Genomic DNA, 24,708 nt, shown 5'->3' with positions numbered 1-24,708 from the left:
AACCTATTTAAAAGTTCATAGAGCCTAGTTATATATTTTATTTACTATTAATAAGGCCATGATGGACTACGCTGTACCACGCTACAAGCTAACCAGTCGACACTTCTTTTGCGAGAAAAGCCATCCCAACCCTCCACCAGCATGTAGAAGACCGCATTGTCCATGCACTCTGGCAATCTGTGAGTACAAAGGTGCACCTGACAACAGACGCATGGACCTGTAGGCATGGCCACGGAAGATTACGTGTCCATTACGGCGCAATGGGTTAATGTGTTGGATGCATGGTCCACAGGGGACAGTCTACTAAGTCTGTCTGCAGTCCCTAATTCAAATTGTCCTCCACTGTCTAAATCGGAGCTTCCACCTTCTGGCTTTCGGCCTATAGTATCAGAAATTAAACTGCATTTGGCCTTCAACTTTGGTTAGGGCCTACTAATGGCTTCTGCCCCTCCCTGGTGTTGCCCTCAACTAAATAAAGCTGAGCTTCAACCTTCTGCTCCAAATTACCATTTTAAAAAATGCAATAGGCTTTTCCGGCCTACTAAAGGTGTCTGTCTGTGTGCCCCTGCCTGGTGTTGTCCTCAACTAAATAAAGCTGAGCTTCAACCTTCTGCTCCAAATTACCATTTTAAAAAATGCAATAGGCTTTTCCGGCCTACTAAAGGTGTCTGTCTGTGTGCCCCTGCCTGGTGTTGCCCTCAACTAAATAAAGCTGAGCTTCAACCTTCTGCTCCAAATTACCATTTTAAAAAATGCAATAGGCTTTTCCGGCCTACTAAAGGTGTCTGTCTGTGTGCCCCTGCCTGGTGTTGTCCTCAACTAAATAAAGCTGAGCTTCAACTTTCTGCTCCAAATTATCATTTTAAAAAATGCAATAGGCTTTTCCGGCCTACTAAAGGTGTCTGCCCCTCCCTGGTGTTGTCCTCAACTGAACAAAGCTGAGCTTCCACATTCTGGCTTTCGCCCTATACTATCAGATATTAAACTGCATTTGGCCTACTAGTGTGGTTAGGCCCTTGAAACAGTGTCTGCTGCTCTTGGGTTTGCTACTCCACTGAACAAAGCAATGCCGCCTGTTTAGTCCTGTTACCAATTTTGAACTGCATTTAGCCTACTTTATTCTTTGGCCCTATATCTGTTTCCTCCTCATCCTGCCCATTGCCCAGCCACTGCTAAATGAGTCTGCTGGTACATTGACCTAGACCACTACATTCCCCTTGTACTCTACACAGCCAGAATCTGACCCTGCTGAAAGTAAGGTTCCCCTTCCCGCATGTTATACCACCTTACACAGGGACAAAGAGGAAGGTGCAGATGAAAGTGCAGGTTCCTTCATCAGGTGGGGGGGCATACTCGTTGGCGACGTCACTGGCACAGGGCCCCTCAGAGTAAGCAAAAGTGTCGCTGCTGGTGGGAGGCGCCCCCGCCATGCAAACACACCGCCGTACTTTGAGGGGCCCTGTGCCAGTGCCAATGCGAACGAGTGGGCCCCCCCCTGCTTGCTCAGGATCACAGCACTTGCAACGTTTAAATACTTACCTTTCCCTGCAACACCGCCGTGACGTAGTCCGCATTTCCTGGGCCCACGAAAAACTTGAGCCAGCCCTACTCCCCCCACAACTTTCCCCCAATTCCCTATGCCCAACTATTATTATACAGTTAATTAAGATTGGCAAGCTTCAGAAACAAGAATGGATGTTTTTGGCATTAAAATGGGCACTGTAGGTGTTTTCCTGGCCTCCACTCACTGCCGACTATGCTTCCCCATTGACTTGCATTGGGTTTCGTGTTTCGGTCGATCCCCGACTTTTAGCGATAATCGGCCGACTGCACTCGACTCGACTCTGGACAAAATCGGGTTTCCCAAAACCCTACTCGATCTTAAAAAAATGAAAGTCGCTCAACCCTATTAGCCACTATTGATCTTAACTAATAGGACAAATAATAACAAAATGAGGAACCAAGAAATTCAGTATAATAAAAAAAAACATAAAAGAAAAAATACATAAATAAATAAATGAAAAGGAAATAAATGACAAGGTTCCCAAATATCTAGTCATTTTGTTTTCTTCTGTCACCAGATTTTCCCCATATAACATACAGGCAGCGCCTGTAAGCCTTCGGTTATACCAATTTAGTATGGTGTATGTCTATCCTCAATACTCTCTGTGACCTCTTACTACACTCACAGACGTCACGGTCTGGTCTGATGGGCATCTTGATGTGGCGCCTACTCACTTCCTACAATCATCGTCCTTTCCTGTTTCATGTGGATGACGTGTCCTACATCGTGCACACAGTATCCCCATCGTGCTTCTGCGCAGACATGCTGAGGGCAGAGCATAGTACTATAGATCCATGTGCTGGCCTTACCTACAGGTCATTGGCGCTTTTTGCCCTTTCCCGGGGCATGCGTATTACAGTACGTCTGCGCAGGAGCACGATGAGGGACACTGTCTGGATGATGTAGGACACGTCATCCACGTGCAAAAGGGAAGGAGGACAGCAATCATAAGAAGACAGGAGGTTCCAGATCAAGCCCAGAGACACCCATCGGACCGAATCGCGCCGTCTGTGAGTATAATGAAAAGTCCTTTTTGTGCTTTCCATAGGAAATTGGGGGCAGACACGTATGATACCAGGATGCTGTAACTGAGGGTTTAAAGATGTTGCCCGTACGTTATAAGGAGAAAACCTGGCGACTTTAAATCTTATAATTTCCTTTTATTAACACAATTCATTTTATTATCTCCTACATTTAATTAATTGGAAAGAATGACTTGGATACAATAGAAATTAAATCTAATACTTGACCTAAAAAGTTCTTGATAACACATATAGCCTCACTTTTCACTTGTGCTGTGTGCGGCACGGGCGGCAGACACATCATTGAAGGGCAACAGAACAATGAAAGTTAGCAGATCTATTAGGCCCCTTTCACACATCAGTTTTTTGCCGTCAGTCACAATCCGTTGGCTCGACGAATCAATGGATCCGTCGCAGATTTGAAAAACTGATGTGACAAATTTGTTTTTTCGGCGGATCCGACTAGCGGATCCAGCAAAAAAAGGATCCGTCGCATCAGTTTTTTAACCATTTCTTCTGTTTTTTCATCCGTTTTACGACGGATTCGTTTTTTTTAAAACGCCCAATGGGAGGTTTCCAATGTTATTGGCTACTGAAAACCTATTTATACAGTGTATCTAAACCCCATCTTTGACAGGTTATAGAGCAAGTGTCAAAAATGGAAGGTGTGATTGCGAACATTGTGAAGATCTATGTAGATTTTACTTTTGAGGAGAATAGTTTGGAAGCGATCGTTCTTGAAAAGGAGTGAGAAAGACAGCGCATCATGCGTCTGCGCCGACGTCGTTTTTGGATCCCCCCAATCACTGCACTGAGAATGCCACGTGTGGCGTATTCTACACTGGAGCATGCTCAGTAAAAAAAAAAACGGAATCCGTCACCGGATTCCATCATTTGATGGATCCGGCGCCAGTAGGCTTCCATTCGAGCAAACGACGGACGGCGACGGATCTGTCGCTGTCCGATTTTTTTGACATACACAAAAAACGTTACTTTGTCCGTTGTCTCCGGCCGCTGAACAAGCAATTTTCCACGAACAACGGATGAAACGTGAGGCCATCCGTCACAAGTCTATCAGAAAAAAAACAGATCCGGTGGCATCAGTCGCCAGATTTGTTTTTTCAAAATTCGACGGATTGCGACTGATGTGTGAAAGGGGCCTTATAAGGCTGGTGGTATGTTGCACAGGATAAACACCCAGAGGCATAGCTAACACGGGGCTGACTGGCAGGGCACGTGGTGCTGGTGCCCAGAGGGTGACGATAAGCTACTCTTTCCAACCAGGGATTGTAGATACAGGGCTAGGGTATCTGGTGAAAGTGATTCTAGGACTCTTATGACACCATTGACATGCATGCACTCAGATAGTAAATTGCTAAATGATTTTCTTGTCTCAGGTCTCTGCATCTTCTGTTTTGGGCAGCGGTTCATCCAAGATCACTGCTCCCCCATAATCTTTTGTGATGCAATGAAAATAGAATCTATGATGATGACAAAATATGATGGAATAATGGTCAATCTAGAGATACATGAAGCACATGTCTCACCTGACCCTGCTCAGACATCGCTTTCTCAAGATCTTCTATTCTTGTTTGGTAGTGATAGATATCAGCTTGCAGCTGCTCTCGAGTCTGCAGAATATGAAAATATACGATATGGAAAAGTAAAAAGTTGTAACTTATCACAACCTCACAACGGTTCTAACAATTCAACACAAACGTCAAGTATCGGGAATAGAGATGAAACTTTGCTTCAACTGTATTCCCGGGAATGGGAGTAAATTTCCATTTCTGGAGCCATGTTTCCAGGTTGAAATAGAGATTTGGATACAGGATACAAGTATTTTGCTCTATATTGTCATATATGCAAATAGGAAATATGTCTCCGGAATAGGAAATTTGCTAAACAATGTTTTCAAAGAAAATATACGAAAAGTTTAACTAATCATCACTAGTGATGAGCGAATATACTCGTTGCTCGGATTTTCCCGAGCACGCTCTGGTGGACTCCGAGTATTTGTGACTGCTCGGAGATTTAGTTTTCATCGCCTCAGCTGAATGATTTACAGCTATTAGCCAGCTTCATTACATGTGGGGATTCCCTAGCAACCAGGCAACCCCCACATGTACTCAGCCTGGCTACTAGCTGTAAGTCATTCAGCTGAGGTGATGAAAACTCTATCTCCGAACACTAACAAATGCTCAGAGATCACCCAAGCATGCTAGGAAAAACCTGAGCAACGAGTATACTCGCTCATCACTAATCATCACTAATTATTATTATTATTATTTATATAGCACCATTGAATCCATGGTGCTGTACATGAGAAGGGGTTATATACAAATTACAGATATAACTTACAGTAAGCAAACTAACAATGACAGACTGATACAGAGGGGCGAGGACCCCTTCCCTTGCGGGCTTACATTCTACAGGATGGTGGGGAAGGAGACAATAGGTTGAGGGTTGCAGGAGCTCTGGTGTTGGTGAGGCGGTAGCTCAGGTAGTGGTGAGGAGGCAGCTAAGTCAGTGCAGGCTGAAGGCTTTCCTGAAGAGGTGGGTTTTCAGGTTCCGTCTGAAGGATCCAAATGTGGTAGATAGTCGGACGTGTTGGGGTAAAGAATTCCAGAGGATGGGGGATATTCAGGAGAAGTCTTGGAGGCAGTTGGGTGAGGAGCAAATAAGTGTGGAGAAGAGAAGGAGGTCTTGGGAGGACCGAAGATTACGTGAGGGAAGATATCGGGAGATTAGTTCAGAGATATATGGAGGAGACAGGTTATGGATGGCTTTGTAGGTCAGTATTAGTAATTTGAACTGGATACGCTGAGGGAATGGGAGCCAGTGAAGGGATTTACAGAGGGGGAAGCGGAGGAGTAGCGAGGAGAGAGATGAATTAGTCGGGCAGCAGAGTTAAGGATGGACTGGAGAGGTGAGAGAGTGTTAGCAGGGAGGCCACAGAAAAGGATGTTGCAGTAGTCAAGGCGGGAGATGATGAGGGCATGCACAAGCATTTTAGTAGATTGACAATTGAGGAAAGGACGGATTCTGGAGATATTTTTGAGCTGGATGCGATAGGAGGTGGAAAGAGCTTGGATGTGCAGTGTGAAGGACAGGGCAGAGTCAAGGGTTACTCCGAGGCAGCGGACTTCCTGTACGGGGGAAAGCCTGATGTTGTTAATAGTGATAGATAGGTCAGGTAAGGAAAATCTATGAGATGGAGGAAAGATGATGAGTTCAGATTTGTCCACATTGAGTTTGAGGAAGCGAGAGGAGAAGGAGGAGGATATGGCTGATAGACACTCCAGGATTCTGGACAGCAGAGAGGTGATGTCTGGGCCAGAGAGGTAGATCTGAGTGTCATCAGCATAAAGATGGTACTGGAATCCATGGGACTTTATGAGTTGTCCCAGGCCAAGTGTATAGATTGAGAAGAGTAGGGGTTTCTAGAACAGAGCCTTGGGGGACTCCAACAGAGAGAGGGTGGGATGAGGAGGTAGTGTGGGAGTGTCACTAATGCGAAATAGAAAGACAAATGCAATTTTTTTTGTATGCTCTAATAATAAAGTTAAATTAAAATTATATTATTCCACGTTAACCTGTTAATGTCCACCAGTGAGCTGCGCTTTACTGTAATAATATTAGATACGGATTCAGCACAAAAAGAATAACATACAGTAATACAGCAACGCAATGCTAAATCAATATTAAGATGCCAAATGTTAATTTAGTGCCTACTGAGCGCCAAAAAAAATTGCTTCTACTTTTACTTATAAATCTGTTGGCACAACCAATTTGTTGGGATATTAGACATTGAGATCGCAGTGATAGGAAGTAATATCATTTGATTAATAGATGTTGTGGAAGGTCAGCTCACTTAGCTGCCCCTCGAGGTCGACACATGACCACGTTTGGTTAAAGTCTCTGGGTGTTTATTACTTTATAAACCAAAACCCCAATCTGGTAACAGAAAAACAGCCTTTCTCGTTCAAAAGAAAGTAAACAGTTCATACACAGTGCTGCCCAGTACTTCTGGGACATCACATATGGCAGCTCTCTCAGGAGCTTCAGTATGGAGACTTCCTTTCCTCCACAAAACACAGAGAAAAACAAAACTAGCTGTACATTTAACTCCGCCCAGCCACAACCTGGAGGTGGAGACATGGAGGGTAGGCATCCCGCCCTATTCTGACCAACCCACCATGAAAGCTAGGCCCATATAACGACTGGATTGCTCTCAGCATATATCATGCTGGAGAAAACACTTATGGCTTTCACATCACGCAGGAAAGCAACCTTTGTGACATATTCCTCCCCTCTGTCAAAATATGGGGGCTTTGGCATCTTCGGACACCAAACAGGGAATTCGGGAGAGGGCATCTGCGTTCCAGTGTAACTTCACAGGTTTATGTTCTACGTGGAACCTGAAATCCCAGAGGCCTAAGAACCACCTAGTCACCCTGGCATTCTTACTCTTTTTCTCCCTTAACCATCTCAGAGAGGCATGATCGGACACGAGTTTGAACTTCCGACCTAGTAAATAATACCTCAATGTATCTATGATGGTGTGATATGCTATGTGGGTATCATTTTTGTGTATATTTCTATTTTACTTATTTTCATGGTGTTCTCTTGTAGAAGGAGTTGTTTGCTAATTGATGAATGGCTGTTGCTGCCATCTGATATCAGCCCCCACAGTACTGAATTGTTTGCTAATATGCTAATGACATGTTGACCTAGCTTGTCGAAACACTGAGCCCCTGAGACCTTCCTTCTTCTGACCTGTGAATGAGGAGGGGGACTTGTAAATATCAGGGAGGTGAGACACAGATCAGTCCTGTGTGGAATGATGATGTGTTCACAGCATCAGAGAGAAAGAAGAGTATATGGACTATGCTATCCTCTGTCTGCTGGATTGTTGGACTTTTATCCTGTTACTGAACTACATTCGTGTTCTGGACTATTTTATCCTTTGTGTGGTGGATCATATATGGACCTTTCGTATTTTTGCCTAAATAAAGGTCTTGGGATTGTTCACTGTTCACTGACTCTGTTGATTGAGTTGTACCGGAGAAGGACCCCGTGACAGTATCTATGGCCCATTTTATGGCTAGACACTCCTTCATAATGGCATAATTTTTCTTGCATGATGAGAGCTTCCGACTCAGATAAAGGCGGGGATGCTCTTCTCCATTTATTTCCTGAGACAGTACTTCTCCCAACCCGACCTCTGAGGCATCCGTCTGGACCACAAACTCCTTGCTGAAGTCTGGTGTGACCAGAACTGGATGTTTACATAGAGCCTGCTCCTGGAACACCATCTCTGTGTCAGCAGTCCATTTAATTATGGTCGATTTGGTACCTTTAAGAAAATCCTTCAATGGTGCAGCGATTACAGCAAAACTTGGGATGAACCACCAGTAATAGCCCACAATTCCAAGAAATGCTCTCACTTGCTTTTTGGAAAGCGGTTGCGGCCACTTCTGAATCGCCTCAATCTTATTTATCTGCAGTTTAATTTCGCCGCTTACGATGACATAGCCTACGTACTTGGCCTCTTCCTTCCGTATGGCACACTTTTTCAGATTTATGGTGAAACCAGCACTTTTTAAAGCATCCAGAACCAACTGTACCTTTGGCAGATGACTAGCCCAGTCAGGGCTAAAGACCACAGTGTCATCGAGGTATGCTGCGGCATACTTCTTACGCGGAGCCAGGATCCAATTCATCGCCCTCAGGAAGGTGGCCCCCTGCAGACCGAAGGGCATTCTAGTGTACTAAAAACACACCCATCAGGCATCAAAAGGCTGTCTTCTCCTTGGGACTCTGTGACATGGGGATCTGCCAAGAGGCATCAGGTAAGCATCAAAACTAGAGACTTCATTCAGCCTGCGGTAGTCGTTACAAAACTGCCACTCACCATCGGGCTGTAGCACGAGTACGATGGGACTCGACCATGCACTTTTCGACTCCTCTATCACCCTGAGGTCTAGCATCTTCTTCACCTCATGTGATATCACCTCTCTCCGTGCTTCTAGAATTCTATAGGGCTTGAGGTTCACCCTTACGTGCGGTTCCGTCAACACGTCATGCTTGACCACCTGCATATGCCCCGGCAACTCTGAGAATAGGTCCCCGTTCCACTTCAACAGCACCCGATTCTGTTGCCTCTGGGGTGGCGTCAGAGTCTCTGCAATGGTGACTGTTGTGAATTCTGTTCTCGAACTCCCTCCTGTGGTCATGAATGGTACTTCGGCGAGTTCTGTCCACGGACTCCCTCTGGTGGCTGTGAGTGGAGCTGCTGGTTCGGAGGTTCTTTCCTCAGCTGACCTCGTTTAAATCCTAGGCTGGCTGCTCTATTTAACTCCACTCAGATCGTTACTTGATGCCAGCTGTCAATGTCCTAGTACTGGTTCAGACCTCTCTTGGATCTTCAGATGACCTGTCTACTCCAGCAGAAGCTAAGTCCCTGCTAGTTAATTTGTTAATCTCTGTTTCTTATTCCAGCTTGCTTTAATGATTTTGCCTTGCTAGCTGGAAGCTCTGGGATGCAGAGTGGCACCTCCGCACCGTGAGTCGGTGCGGGGGCCTCTTTTGCACACTCTGCGTGGTTTTTTGTAGATTTTTGTGCTGACCGCAAAGATACCTTTTCTATCCTCAGTCTATTTAGTTAAGTCTGGCCTCCTTTGCTGAAACCTGTTTCATTTCTATGTTTGTGACTTCCATCTTAACTCACAGTCAATATTTGTGGGGGGCTGCCTTTTTCTTTGGGGAATTTCTCTGAGGCAAGGTAGGCTTATTTTCTATCTTTAGGGGTAGTTAGTTCTTAGGCTGTGAAGAGGCGTCTAGGCAGAGTCAGGTACGCTCCACGGCTATTTCTAGTTGGTTTTGATAGGATTAGGGGTTGCGGTCAGCATAGCTCCCACTTCCCAGAACTTGTCCTGTATTACTAGTTTGCTCATCAGGTCATTCCGGGTGCTCCTAACCACCAGGTCATCATAACAGTACAGCTGGCCAGTAAAGTGTTAATGCATCTCAATAGAGGGATAAGAGAAGTTCTGAGACCATTTTTTTTTTTCCTCTGCAGCGTGTTTAGTCTTTCTTTTCCCCTAAATCTCTGGGTGGTTCAGGACACAGGTGTAGATATGGACATTCAAGGTCTGTCCTCTTGTGTGGATCAACTCACTGCAAGGGTACAAGGCATTCAAGATTATGTAGTTCAGAATCCGATATTAGAACCCAGAATTCCAATTCCTGATTTGTTTTCTGGGGATAGATCTAAGTTCCTGAATTTCAAAAATAATTGTAGACTGTTTTTTGCTTTGAAACCCCGCTCCTCTGGTGACCCCATTCAGCAAGTAAAAATCATTATTTCTTTGCTACGTGGCGACCCTCAAGACTGGGCATTTTCCCTTGCACCAGGAGATCCTGCATTGCGTAATGTAGATGCGTTTTTCCTGGCGCTTGGTTTGCTTTATGAGGAACCAGATTCAGTCGATCAGGCAGATAAAATCTTGCTGGCTTTGTGTCAGGGTCAGGATGAAGCGGAGGTATATTGTCAGAAGTTTAGAAAGTGGTCTGTGCTTACTCAGTGGAATGAGTGTGCCCTGGCGGCAATTTTCAGAAAGGGTCTTTCTGAAGCCCTTAAGGATGTTATGGTGGGATTTCCCACGCCTGCTGGTCTGAATGAGTCTATGTCCTTGGCCATTCAGATCGATGCTTACGTGAGCGCAAAACTGTGCACCATTTGGCGGTATTTTCTGAGCAGAGGCCTGATCCTATGCAATGTGATAGGACCTTGACCAGAGCTGAACGGCAAGAATACAGACATCAGAATGGGCTGTGTTTTTACTGTGGTGACTCCACTCATGCTATCTCTGATTGTCCTAAGCGCACTAAGCGGTTCGCTAGGTCTGCCACCATTGGTACGGTACAGCCAAAATTTCATTTGTCCGTTACTCTGATTTGCTCTTTGTCATCCTTTTCTGTTATGGCGTTTGTGGATTCAGGCACTGCCCTGAATTTGATGGACTTGGAGTTTGCTAGGCGCTGTGGTTTTTTCTTGGAGCCCTTGCAGTATCCTATTCCATTGAGAGGAATTGATGCTACGCCTTTGGCCAAGAATAAGCCTCAGTACTGGACTCAATTGACCATGCGCATGGCTCCTGCACATCAGGCGGATATTCGCTTTTTGGTGTTGCATAATCTGCATGATGTGGTCGTTTTGGGTTTGCCATGGCTGTTGTGAACTCTATTTTTGGGCTCCCTCTAGTGGTCACAAGCGGTACTGTGTAGTGTTGTCTTTCTGCAGGTGGGCAGCATCAGCTGGTTCGTTATCCTTGGTTGGTTTCTTATTTAGCTCACCTGGATACTCAGTTCCTTGCCTGCTATCAATGTAATCAGTGCTCTTCAGATTCCTTGTGACTACCTTGCTCCCAGTCTCTCCAAGACAAGCTAAGTTTTTGTTTGTTTATTTTTTGATCATCAGCATTCATCATGTTTCTTGTCCAGCTTGCTAAAATGTGATTTCCTCGCTTGCTGGTTGCTCTAGGGGACTGAGTTTCTCCCCCCACACCGTTAGTTGGTGCGGGGGTTCTTGAAATCTCAGTGTGGATATTTTGTAAGGGTTTTTTACTGACCGCACAGACCCCTTTACTATTTTCTGCTATCTAGTATTAGTGGGCCTCATTTGCTGAATCTGCTTTCACCCCTGTGTATGTGCCTTCCTCTTACCTCACCGTTATTATTTGTTGGGGGCTTCTATATCTTTGGGGATTATTTCTCTGGAGGCAAGAGAGGTCTTTCTTTCTCTCTAGGGGTAGTTAGTTCCTCAGGCTGGCTCGAGACGTCTAGGATTTTTAGGCACGTTCACCGGCTACTTCTAGTGTGTTTGGATAGGTTCAGATTTGCGGTCAGTCCAGTTTGCCACCTCCCTAGAGCTTGTCCTACGTTTGTTACTTAGCTGGAGTAATTTGTGATCCTCAACCACTAAGGATCATAACAGTATAGCAGGCCAAAAAGGTGTTTAATGCATCGCAGAAGTGGGATAAAAAGAAGACCTGAGTACATTTTTTTTTTTTTCCCTCCCGCTTTTCCTTTGCTGCAGTCTGTTTAGCTTCTTTCATCCCCTTGAACTCTGGGTGGTTTTGAGCTCAGCTGCAGACATGAATGTTCAGACTCTGACTTCTAGTGTGGATCATCTTGCTGCACGGGTGCAAAGTATTCAGGATTTTGTTATTCATAGCCCTATGTCAGAACCAAAGATACCCATTCCTGAGTTGTTTTCTGGAGATAGATCTAGGTTTCTAAATTTTAAGAATAATTGTAAGTTATTTCTATCTCTGAGACCTCGTTCCTCTGGTGATTCCGCTCAGCAAGTTAAAATTGTTATCTCCTTGTTGCGTGGCGACCCTCAAGATTGGGCTTTCTCTCTGGCGCCAGGAGATCCTGCATTGCTTAATGTAGATGCATTTTTTCTGGCTCTTGGACTGCTTTATGAGGAGCCTAGTCTTGAGAATCAGGCAGAAAAAGCGTTGCTGGCTAGCTCTCAAGGTCAGGATGAAGCAGAGGTGTATTGTCAAAAATTTCGGAAATGGTCGGTGCTTACTCAATGGAATGAGTGTGCCCTGGCTGCAAATTTCAGAGAAGGTCTTTCTGAGGCCATTAAGAATGTTATGGTGGGGTTTCCCACGCCTGCAAGTCTGAATGACTCAATGGCTTTGGCCATTCAGATTGATCGGCGTTTGCGGGAGCGCAAATCTGCTCATCCTTTGGCGGTATTTTCTGAACAGAGACCTGAGTCTATGCAATGTGACCGAACTCTGACCAGAATTGAGCGACAAAGTCATAGACGTCAAAATGGGTTGTGCTTTTACTGTGGTGATTCTACTCATGTTATCTCAGCATGCTCTAAACGCTTAAAAAAAAATCGCTAAAACTGTCACCGTTGGTACTATACAGCCTAAATTCATTTTGTCTGTTACTTTAATTTGTTCTCTGTCATCCTACCCGGTTATGGCTTTTGTGGATTCAGGTGCTGCCCTGAATCTGATGGATTTGTCGTTTGCCAGGCGCTGTGGTTTTGTCCTGGAGCCTTTGGAATTTCCTATTCCTCTGAGGGGAATTGATGCTACGCCATTGGCTGAGAATAAGCCTCAGTATTGGACGCAAATGGCCATGTGCATGACTCCCGTACATCAGGAGGTGATTCGCTTCCTTGTTCTGCATAATTTGCATGATGTTGTCGTTTTGGGTCTGCCATGGCTGCAGGCTCATAATCCAGTTTTAGATTGGAAAGCTATGTCTGTGTCAAGTTGGGGTTGTCAGGGAATTCATGGCGATGCTCCGTTGGCGTCTATTGCTTCTTCCACTCCTTCTGAGGTCCCTGAGTTTTTGTCTGACTACCAGGATGTATTTGATGAGCCCAGGTCCAGTGCCCTGCCCCCTCATAGGGATTGTGACTGTGCTATAAATTTAATTCCTGGTAGTAAATTCCCTAAGGGACGACTTTTTAATTTGTCTATACCAGAGCATGCCGCGATGCGGAGTTATATAAAGGAGTCTTTGGAGAAGGGACATATTCGCCCATCCTCTTCCCCTCTTGGTGCAGGATTTTTTTTTGTGGCCAAGAAGGACGGTTCTTTGAGACCTTGTATAGATTATCGTCTTCTGAATAAAATCACAGTCAAATTTCAGTATCCTTTACCACTATTGTCTGATTTGTTTGCTCGGATTAAGGGTGCCAGTTGGTTCACCAAGATAGATCTCCGTGGTGCGTATAACCTTGTGCGCATTAAGCAGGGAGATGAATGGAAAACAGCATTTAATACACCCGAAGGCCATTTTGAGTACTTGGTGATGCCTTTTGGACTCTCTAATGCTCCTTCTGTGTTTCAATCCTTCATGCATGACATCTTCCGAGAATATCTGGATAAATTTATGATTGTTTATCTGGATGACATTTTGGTCTTTTCTGATGATTGGGAGTCCCATGTGAAGCAGGTCAGGATGGTGATTCAGGTCCTGCGTGCTAATGCTTTATTTTTGAAGGGCTCAAAATGCCTCTTCGGAGTACAGAAGGTCTCCTTTTTGGGTTTTATTTTTTCTCCTTCAACTGTGGAGATGGACCCAGTCAAGGTCCAGGCTATTCATGACTGGACTCAGCCCACGTCTGTTAAGAGTCTTCAGAAGTTCTTGGGTTTTGCTAATTTTTACCGTTGTTTCATCGCTAATTTTTCTAGCGTGGTTAAACCTTTGACGGATTTGACCAAGAAGGGTTCTGATGTGACTAATTGGTCTCCTGCGGCCGTGGAGGCCTTTCGGGAGCTGAAGCACCGATTTTCTTCAGCTCCAGTCTTATGTCAGCCAGATGTCTCTCTCCCCTTCCAGGTTGAGGTTGATGCTTCTGAGATTGGAGCAGGGGCTGTTTTGTCGCAGAGAAGCTCTGATGGCTCTGTGATGAAGCCATGTGCTTTCTTTTCAAGAAAGTTTTCGCCTGCCGAGCGGAATTATGATGTTGGTAATCGGGAGTTGTTGGCTATGAAGTGGGCATTTGAGGAGTGGCGACATTGGCTCGAAGGAGCTAAACATCGTGTGGTGGTCTTGACGGATCACAAAAATCTGATTTACCTTGAATTTGCCAAGCGCCTGAATCCTAGACAGGCTCGTTGGTCGTTGTTTTTCTCCCGTTTCAACTTCGTGGTCTCATACCTGCCTGGTTCGAAGAATGTGAAAGCTGATGCACTTTCTAGGAGTTTTGTGCCTGACTCTCCGGGAGTTTCTGAGCCGGCTGGTATTCTCAGAGAGGGAGTGATTTTGTCTGCCATTTCCCCAGATTTGCGACGGGTGCTGCAGAAATTTCAGGCGGATAGACCTGACCGTTGTCCACCAGAGAGACTGTTTGTCCCGGATAGATGGACCAGCAGAGTTATTTCCGAGGTTCATTCTTCGGTGTTGGCAGGTCATCCTGGGATTTTTGGTACCAGAGATTTGGTGGCTAGGTCCTTCTGGTGGCCTTCCTTGTCGCGGGATGTGCGTTCCTTTGTGCAGTCTTGTGGGATTTGTGCTCGGGCTAAGCCTTGCTGTTCTCGTGCCAGCGGTTTGCTATTGCCTTTGCCTATTCCGAAAAGGCCTTGGACGCACATTTCCATGGATTTTATTTCGGATCTTCCAGTATCTCAGAAAATGTCTGTCATCTGGGTGGTGTGTGATCATTTTTCCAAGATGGTCCATTTGGTGCCCTTGCCTAAGTTGCCTTCTTCCTCCGATTTGGTTCCTCTATTTTTTCAGAATGTGGTTCGCTTGCATGGCATTCCTGAAAATATTGTGTCTGATAGAGGATCCCAGTTTGTGTCCAGGTTTTGGCGGACTTTTTGTGCTAAGATGGGCATTGATTTGTCTTTTTCGTCGGCCTTCCATCCTCAGACTAATGGCCAAACCGAGCGAACTAATCAGACGTTGGAAACTTATTTGAGATGTTTTGTTTCTGTTGATCAGGATGATTGGGTGACTTTTTTGCCATTGGCCGAGTTTGCCCTTAATAATCGGGCTAGTTCTGCTACTTTGGTTTCGCCTTTTTTCTGCAATTCTGGTTTCCATCCTCGTTTTTCCTCGGGTCAGGTTGAGCCTTCTGTTATGACCCCAATGGCGAGGGTCTCAGAGGAACGTGGAAGTCTGCAGAATACAAAAATCCAGCTCATAGGGCAGTGGTAACTGGGTTGACCATATATCTACTCCTAACGCCAACACTAGAAGTAGCCGGGGATCATTCCTACGTTGATTCTAGATGACACGCGCCAGCCGGAGAATCTAGCTACCCCTAGTAGAGGAAAACAAAGACCTTTCTTGCCTCCAGAGAAGGGAACCCCAAAGCTGGATAGAAGCCCCCCACAAATAATGACGGTGAGGTAAGAGGAAATGACAAACACAGAAATGAACCAGGTTTAGCACAGAGAGGCCCGCTTACTGATAGCAGAATAAAGAAAGGTAACTTATATGGTCAACAAAAACCCTATCAAAATCCACACTGGAAATTCAAGAACCCCCGAACCGTCTAACGGTCCGGGGGGAGAACACCAGCCCCCTAGAGCTTCCAGCAAAGGTCAGGATATAGATTTGGAACAAGCTGGACAAAAATACAAAACCAAAACAAATAGCAAAAAGCAAAAGGCAGACTTAGCTGATATAACTGGAACCAGGATCAGTAGACAAGAGCACAGCAGACTAGCTCTGATAACTATGTTGCCAGGCATTGAACTGAAGGTCCAGGGAGCTTATATAGCAACACCCCTAACTAACGACCCAGGTGCGGATAAAAGGAATGACAGAAAAACCAGAGTCAAAAAACTAGTAACCACTAGAGGGAGCAAAAAGCAAATTCACAACAGTACCCCCCCCCTTAGTGAGGGGTCACCGAACCCTCACCACGACCACCAGGGCGATCAGGATGAGCGGCATGAAAGGCACGAACTAAATCGGCCGCATGAACATCAGAGGCGACCACCCAGGAATTATCCTCCTGACCATAGCCCTTCCACTTGACCAGGTACTGAAGCCTCCGCCTGGAGAGGCGAGAATCCAAGATCTTCTCCACCACGTACTCCAACTCGCCCTCAACCAACACCGGAGCAGGAGGCTCAGCAGAAGGAACTACAGGCACAATGTACCGCCGCAACAAGGACCTATGAAATACATTGTGAATAGCAAACGACACAGGAAGATCCAGACGAAAAGATACAGGATTAAGGATTTCCAATATCTTGTAAGGCCCAATAAAACGAGGTTTAAATTTGGGAGAGGAGACCTTCATAGGAACAAAGCGGGAAGAAAGCCATACCAAATCCCCAACGCGTAGTCGGGGACCCACACCGCGACGGCGGTTGGCAAAGCGCTGAGCCTTCTCCTGTGACAACTTCAAGTTGTCCACCACATGATTCCAGATCTGCTGCAACCTATCCACCACAGAATCCACCCCAGGACAGTCAGAAGGCTCCACATGACCCGAAGAAAAGCGAGGATGGAAACCAGAGTTGCAGAAAAAAGGCGAAACCAAGGTGGCGGAACTAGCCCGATTATTAAGGGCAAACTCAGCCAACGGCAAGAATGTCACCCAATCGTCCTGATCCGCAGAGACAAAACACCTCAAATAAGCCTCCAAAGTCTGATTGGTTCGCTCCGTCTGTCCATTAGTCTGAGGATGGAAAGCAGACGAAAACGACAAATCAATGCCCATCCTACTACAAAAGGATCGCCAGAACCTGGAAACGAACTGGGATCCTCTGTCTGACACAATATTCTCAGGGATGCTGTGCAAACGAACCACGTTCTGGAAAAACACAGGAACCAGATCGGAAGAGGAAGGCAGCTTAGGCAAAGGAACCAAATGGACCATCTTGGAGAAGCGATCACATATCACCCAGATAACGGACATGCCCTGAGATAGCGGAAGATCAGAAATGAAATCCATGGAGATATGTGTCCAAGGTCTCTTCGGGACAGGCAAGGGCAAGAGCAAACCGCTGGCACGAGAACAGCAAGGCTTAGCTCGAGCACAAGTCCCACAGGACTGCACAAATGACCGCACATCCCTTGACAAGGAAGGCCACCAAAAGGACCTGGCCACCAGATCTCTGGTGCCAAAAATTCCCGGGTGACCTGCCAACACCGAGGAATGAACCTCGGAAATGACTCTGCTGGTCCACTTATCCGGGACAAACAGTCTGTCAGGTGGACAAGACTCAGGCCTATCAGCCTGAAATCTCTGCAACACACGTCGCAGATCCGGAGAAATAGCTGACAAGATAACTCCATCTTTAAGAATACCAACAGGATCAGTGACTCCAGGAGCATCAGGCACAAAGCTCCTAGAAAGAGCATCGGCCTTCACATTCTTTGAACCTGGTAAATACGAGACAACAAAATCAAAGCGGGAGAAAAACAATGACCAGCGGGCCTGTCTCGGATTAAGGCGTTTAGCAGACTCGAGATACATCAGATTTTTGTGATCAGTCAAGACCACCACACGATGCTTAGCACCCTCGAGCCAATGACGCCACTCCTCAAATGCCCATTTCATGGCCAACAACTCCCGATTGCCCACATCATAATTTCGCTCGGCAGGCGAAAACTTCCTAGAGAAAAAGGCACAAGGTTTCATAACAGAGCAACCAGGGCCTCTCTGCGACAAAACGGCCCCTGCCCCAATCTCCGAAGCATCCACCTCAACCTGAAAGGGAAGTGAGACGTCAGGCTGGCACAAAACAGGCGCCGAAGTAAACCGGCGTTTCAACTCCTGAAAAGCCTCCACGGCAGCAGGAGCCCAGTTAGCTACATCGGAGCCCTTCTTGGTCATATCCGTCAAAGGTTTCACAATGCTAGAAAAATTAGCGATAAAACGACGGTAGAAGTTAGCGAAGCCCAAGAACTTCTGAAGACTCTTAACTGACGAGGGCTGAGTCCAATCAAGAATAGCTCGGACCTTGACTGGGTCCATCTCCACAGCAGAAGGGGAAAAAATGAACCCCAAAAAGGGAACCTTCTGTACACCAAAGAGACACTTTGAGCCCTTGACAAACAAAGAATTTTCACGCAAAATTTTAAAGACCAACCTGACCTGCTCCACATGCGAATCCCAATTATCAGAAAAAACCAAAATATCATCCAGATAAACAATCAAAAATTTATCCAGATACTTCCGGAAAATGTCATGCATAAAGCACTGAAAAACTGAAGGCGCATTGGAGAGCCCAAAAGGCATCACTAAGTACTCAAAATGACCTTCGGGCGTATTGAATGCGGTTTTCCATTCATCACCTTGCTTAATGCGCACAAGGTTGTACGCACCACGAAGGTCTATCTTGGTGAACCACTTGGCACCCTTAATCCGGGCAAACAAGTCAGACAACAGCGGTAAAGGATACTGAAATTTGACAGTGATCTTATTCAAAAGCCGATAATCAATACAAGGTCTCAAAGATCCGTCCTTTTTTGCCACAAAAAAGAATCCCGCACCAAGAGGGGAAGAAGACGGACGAATATGTCCTTTCTCCAGAGACTCCTTGACATATGAACGCATAGCGGTATGTTCAGGTACCGACAGACTAAACAGTCTTCCCTTAGGAAATTTACTGCCCGGGATCAAATCTATAGCACAGTCACAGTCCCTATGAGGAGGCAGTGCACTGGACTCAGACTCACTGAAGACATCCTGATAATCAGACAAATACTCCGGAACTTCCGAAGGCGTAGAAGAAGCAATAGACACAGGCAGGGAATCCCCATGAATACCACGACAGCCCCAACTTGAGACTGACATAGCCTTCCAGTCCAGGACTGGATTATGGGTCTGTAACCATGGCAGCCCCAAAACAACCAAATCATGCATTTTATGCAAAACCAGGAAACGTATCACCTCGCGGTGTTCAGGAGTCATGCACATGGTAACCTGTGTCCAATACTGCGGTTTATTTGCTGCCAATGGTGTAGCATCAATACCCCTAAGAGGAATAGGATTTTCTAATGGTTCAAGAGTAAAACCACAGCGCTTAGCAAATGAGAGATCCATGAGACTCAGGGCAGCACCTGAATCTACAAACGCCATGACAGGATAAGATGACAGTGAGCAAATCAAAGTTACAGACAGAATAAATTTAGGTTGCAAATTACCAACGGTGACAGGACTAACAACCTTAGCTATACGTTTAGAGCATGCTGAGATAACATGTGTAGAATCACCACAGTAGTAGCACAAGCCATTCTGGCGTCTATGAATTTTCCGCTCATTTCTAGTCAGGATTCTATCACATTGCATTAAATCAGGTGTCTGTTCAGACAACACCATGAGGGAATTTGCGGTTTTGCGCTCCCGCAACCGCCGGTCAATTTGAATAGCCACTCTGAGGTAAAGGGGAAAAAGAAAAAAAAAAAAACTCAGAATCTTCTTTCTTATAATCCCTCTTCTGCAATGCATTAAACATTTAATACGGGCCTGGCAAACTGTTATGACCCCAATGGCGAGGGTCTCAGAGGAACGTGGAAGTCTGCAGAATACAAAAATCCAGCTCATAGGGCAGTGGTAACTGGGTTGACCATATATCTACTCCTAACGCCAACACTAGAAGTAGCCGGGGATCATTCCTACGTTGATTCTAGATGACACGCGCCAGCCGGAGAATCTAGCTACCCCTAGTAGAGGAAAACAAAGACCTTTCTTGCCTCCAGAGAAGGGAACCCCAAAGCTGGATAGAAGCCCCCCACAAATAATGACGGTGAGGTAAGAGGAAATGACAAACACAGAAATGAACCAGGTTTAGCACAGAGAGGCCCGCTTACTGATAGCAGAATAAAGAAAGGTAACTTATATGGTCAACAAAAACCCTATCAAAATCCACACTGGAAATTCAAGAACCCCCGAACCGTCTAACGGTCCGGGGGGAGAACACCAGCCCCCTAGAGCTTCCAGCAAAGGTCAGGATATAGATTTGGAACAAGCTGGACAAAAATACAAAACCAAAACAAATAGCAAAAAGCAAAAGGCAGACTTAGCTGATATAACTGGAACCAGGATCAGTAGACAAGAGCACAGCAGACTAGCTCTGATAACTACGTTGCCAGGCATTGAACTGAAGGTCCAGGGAGCTTATATAGCAACACCCCTAACTAACGACCCAGGTGCGGATAAAAGGAATGACAGAAAAACCAGAGTCAAAAAACTAGTAACCACTAGAGGGAGCAAAAAGCAAATTCACAACACCTTCTGACTGTCCTGGGGTGGATTCTGTGGTGGATAGGTTGCATCAGATTTGGAACCATGTGGTGGACAATTTGAGGTTGTCACAGGAGAAGGCTCAGCGCTTTGCCAACCGCCGCCGCGGTGTGGGTCCCCGACTTCGTGTTGGGGATTTGGTGTGGCTGTCTTCTCGGTATGTTCCTATGAAGGTCTCCTCTCCTAAATTCAAGCCTCGCTTTATCGGTCCTTATAAGATCTTGGAAATCCTTAACCCGGTGTCTTTTCGTTTGGATCTCCCAGCATCGTTTGCCATTCATAATGTGTTCCATAGGTCTTTGTTGCGGAGGTATGTGGTACCTGTGGTTCCTTCTGTTGAGCCTCCTGCTCCAGTGCTGGTCGAGGGCGAATTAGAGTACGTGGTGGAGAAGATTTTGGATTTTCGTATCTCTAGACGGAGGCTTCAGTATTTGGTTAAGTGGAAGGGCTATGGTCAGGAGGATAATTCCTGGGTTGTCGCCTCTGATGTTCATGCGGCCGATTTGGTTCGTGCCTTCCACGTGGCTCATCCTGATCGCCCTGGGGGTCTTGATGAGGGTTCGGTGACCCCTCCTCAAGGGGGGGGGTACTGTTGTGAACTCTATTTTTGGGCTCCCTCTAGTGGTCACAAGCGGTACTGTGTAGTGTTGTCTTTCTGCAGGTGGGCAGCATCAGCTGGTTCGTTATCCTTGGTTGGTTTCTTATTTAGCTCACCTGGATACTCAGTTCCTTGCCTGCTATCAATGTAATCAGTGCTCTTCAGATTCCTTGTGACTACCTTGCTCCCAGTCTCTCCAAGACAAGCTAAGTTTTTGTTTGTTTATTTTTTGATCATCAGCATTCATCATGTTTCTTGTCCAGCTTGCTAAAATGTGATTTCCTCGCTTGCTGGTTGCTCTAGGGGACTGAGTTTCTCCCCCCACACCGTTAGTTGGTGCGGGGGTTCTTGAAATCTCAGTGTGGATATTTTGTAAGGGTTTTTTACTGACCGCACAGACCCCTTTACTATTTTCTGCTATCTAGTATTAGTGGGCCTCATTTGCTGAATCTGCTTTCACCCCTGTGTATGTGCCTTCCTCTTACCTCACCGTTATTATTTGTTGGGGGCTTCTATATCTTTGGGGATTATTTCTCTGGAGGCAAGAGAGGTCTTTCTTTCTCTCTAGGGGTAGTTAGTTCCTCAGGCTGGCTCGAGACGTCTAGGATTTTTAGGCACGTTCACCGGCTACTTCTAGTGTGTTTGGATAGGTTCAGATTTGCGGTCAGTCCAGTTTGCCACCTCCCTAGAGCTTGTCCTACGTTTGTTACTTAGCTGGAGTAATTTGTGATCCTCAACCACTAAGGATCATAACACATGGCTACAGGTCCATAATCCAGTATTGGATTGGAAATCAAAGTCTGTGTCTAGTTGGGGTTGTCAAGGGGTACATGGGGATGCCCCATTGTTGTCAATTTCGTCTTCCCATCCTTCTGAAGTCCCTGAGTTCTTGTCAGATTACCGGGATGTATTTGATGAGCCCAAATCCTGTGACCTACCTCCTCATAGGGATTGCGATTGTGCTATTAATTTGATTCCTGGTAGTAAGTTTCCGAAGGGCCGACTGTTCAATTTGTCTGTGCCAGAACACGCAGCTATGCGGAGTTACATAAAGGAGTCCTTGGAGAAAGGGCATATTCGCCCGTCGTCGTCACCTTTGGGAGCAGGGTTCTTTTTTGTGGCCAAGAAGGATGGTTCTCTGAGACCTTGTATAGATTACCGCCTTCTCAATAAAATCACCGTCAAATTTCAGTACCCTTTGCCGCTACTGTCTGATTTGCTTGCTCGGATTAAGGGGGCTAGTTGGTTCACTAAGATAGATCTTCGAGGGGCGTATAATCTGGTGCGTATTAAACAGGGCGATGAATGGAAAACAGCATTTAATACGCCCGAGGGCCATTTTGAGTACCTGGTGATGCCATTCGGGCTTTCTAATGCTCCATCTGTGTTTCAGTCCTTTATGCATGACATCTTCCGAAAGTACCTGGATAGATTCATGATTGTATATTTGGATGATATTTTGGTTTTTTCGGATGATTGGGAGTCTCATGTGAAGCAGGTCAGAATGGTGTTCCAGGTCCTTCGTGCTAATTCCTTGTTTGTGAAGGGGTCTAAATGCCTCTTTGGAGTTCAGAAGGTTTCATTTTTGGGCTTCATTTTTTCCCCTTCTACTATCGAGATGGACCCTGTTAAAGTTCAGGCCATTTATGATTGGACTCAACCTACTTCTGTGAAGAGCCTTCAGAAATTCCTGGGCTTTGCTAATTTTTGCCGTCGCTTCATCGCTAATTTTTCTAGTGTTGTTAAACCACTGACTGATTTGACCAAGAAAGGTGCTGATGTGGTCAATTGGTCCTCTGCGGCCGTTGAGGCTTTTCAGGAGTTGAAGCGTCGTTTTTCTTCTGCCCCTGTGTTGTGTCAGCCAGATGTTTCGCTCCCGTTTCAGGTCGAGGTGGATGCTTCTGAGATTGGAGCAGGGGCTGTTTTATCTCAAAGAAGTTCTGATGGCTCGGTGATGAAACCATATGCTTTCTTTTCTAGAAAGTTTTTGCCTGCTGAGCGCAATTATGATGTGGGCAATCGAGAGTTGTTGGCTATGAAGTGGGCATTCGAGGAGTGGCGTCATTGGCTTGAAGGAGCCAAGCATCGAGTGGTGGTCTTGACGGATCACAAGAATCTGACTTATCTCGAGTCTGCCAAGCGGTTGAATCCTAGACAGGCTCGATGGTCGCTGTTTTTCTCCCGCTTCGATTTTGTGGTTTCGTACCTTCCTGGTTCTAAGAATGTGAAGGCTGATGCCCTTTCAAAGAGTTTTGTGCCTGATTCTCCAGGAGTTCCTGAGTCGGTTGGTGTTCTCAAAGAGGGGGTAATTTTATCTGCCATCTCCCCTGATTTGCGACGGGTGCTGCAGGAGTTTCAGGCTGATAGACCTGACCGTTGTCCAGCGGAGAAACTGTTTGTCCCTGATAGATGGACTAGTAGAGTTATCTCTGAGGTTCATTGTTTGGTGTTGGCTGGTCATCCGGGAATCTTTGGTACCAGAGATTTGGTGGCTAGATCCTTTTGGTGGCCTTCCTTGTCACGGGATGTGCGTTCTTTTGTGCAGTCCTGTGGGACTTGTGCTCGGGCTAAGCCCTGCTGTTCTCGTGCCAGTGGGTTGCTTTTGCCCTTGCCGGTCCCGAAAAGGCCCTGGACGCATATTTCCATGGATCTTATTTCAGATCTCCCTGTCTCTCAAAGGATGTCGGTCATCTGGGTGGTTTGTGATCGTTTCTCTAAGATGTTCCATTTGGTACCTTTGCCTAAATTGCCTTCCTCCTCTGATTTGGTTCCATTATTTTTCCAGCACGTTGTTCGTTTGCATGGCATTCCGGAGAACATCGTGTCGGACAGAGGTTCCCAGTTTGTTTCAAGGTTTTGGCGGTCCTTTTGTGCTAAGATGGGCATTGATTTGTCTTTTTCTTCGGCTTTCCATCCTCAGACAAATGGCCAAACCGAACGAACCAATCAGACTTTGGAAACATATCTGAGATGCTTTGTTTCTGCTGATCAGGATGATTGGGTGTCCTTCTTGCCTTTGGCTGAGTTCGCCCTTAATAATCAGGCCAGCTCAGCCACCTTGGTTTCGCCTTTTTTCTGTAATTCTGGTTTCCATCCTCGTTTTTCTTCGGGGCAGGTTGAGCCTTCGGACTGTCCTGGTGTGGATTCTGTGGTGGACAAGTTGCAGCAAATTTGGACTCACGTGGTGGACAATTTGACATTGTCCCAGGAGAAGGCTCAACGTTTCGCTAACCGCCGTCGCTGTGTTGGTCCCCGACTTCTTGTTGGGGATTTGGTTTGGTTGTCGTCTCGTTATGTTCCTATGAAGGTTTCGTCTCTTAAGTTTAAGCCTCGTTTCATTGGTCCTTATAAGATTTCTGAGATTCTTAATCCGGTGTCATTTCGTTTGGACCTTCCGGCTTCTTTCGCCATCCATAATGTGTTCCATAGGTCGTTGTTGCGGAGATATGTGGCTCCTATGGTTCCCTCCGTTGACCCTCCTGCACCGGTGTTGGTTGAGGGGGAGTTGGAGTATGTGGTGGAGAAGATTTTAGATTCTCGTATTTTGAGACGGAAACTTCAGTACCTGGTCAAGTGGAAAGGTTATGGTCAGGAGGATAATTCCTGGGTTGTTGCCTCTGATGTTCACGCTGCCGATCTAGTTCGTGCCTTTCATTTGGCTCGTCCTGATCGGCCTGGGGGCTCTGGTGAGGGTTCGGTGACCCCTCCTCAAGGGGGGGGTACTGTTGTGAATTCTGTTCTCGAACTCCCTCCTGTAGTCATGAAT

General features: G+C 46.0%; 1 protein-coding gene across 9 annotated transcripts in view; it reads right to left on the bottom strand.

Moving 5' to 3' along the window:
• Positions 1–24,708, bottom strand: part of JAKMIP3 (Janus kinase and microtubule interacting protein 3) — a 177,625-nt gene that overhangs the window by 43,023 nt on the left and 109,894 nt on the right. For all 9 annotated transcript variants that reach the window (XR_013214449.1, XR_013214448.1, XR_013214447.1 and 6 more), the window contains one exon: positions 4,134–4,217. Coding sequence is in view for 1 of the 9 variants with exons in the window: in XM_077258438.1 (XP_077114553.1) it covers positions 4,134–4,217 (84 nt within the window). In the remaining 8 variants the exon portion in view is untranslated. The remainder of the gene's footprint in view (positions 1–4,133; positions 4,218–24,708) is intronic.

This window comes from Ranitomeya variabilis, chromosome 4, assembly GCF_051348905.1.
Source record: "Ranitomeya variabilis isolate aRanVar5 chromosome 4, aRanVar5.hap1, whole genome shotgun sequence".
NCBI lineage: Eukaryota > Metazoa > Chordata > Amphibia > Anura > Dendrobatidae > Ranitomeya > Ranitomeya variabilis.
This window is presented reverse-complemented; position numbering and strand designations above follow the sequence as displayed.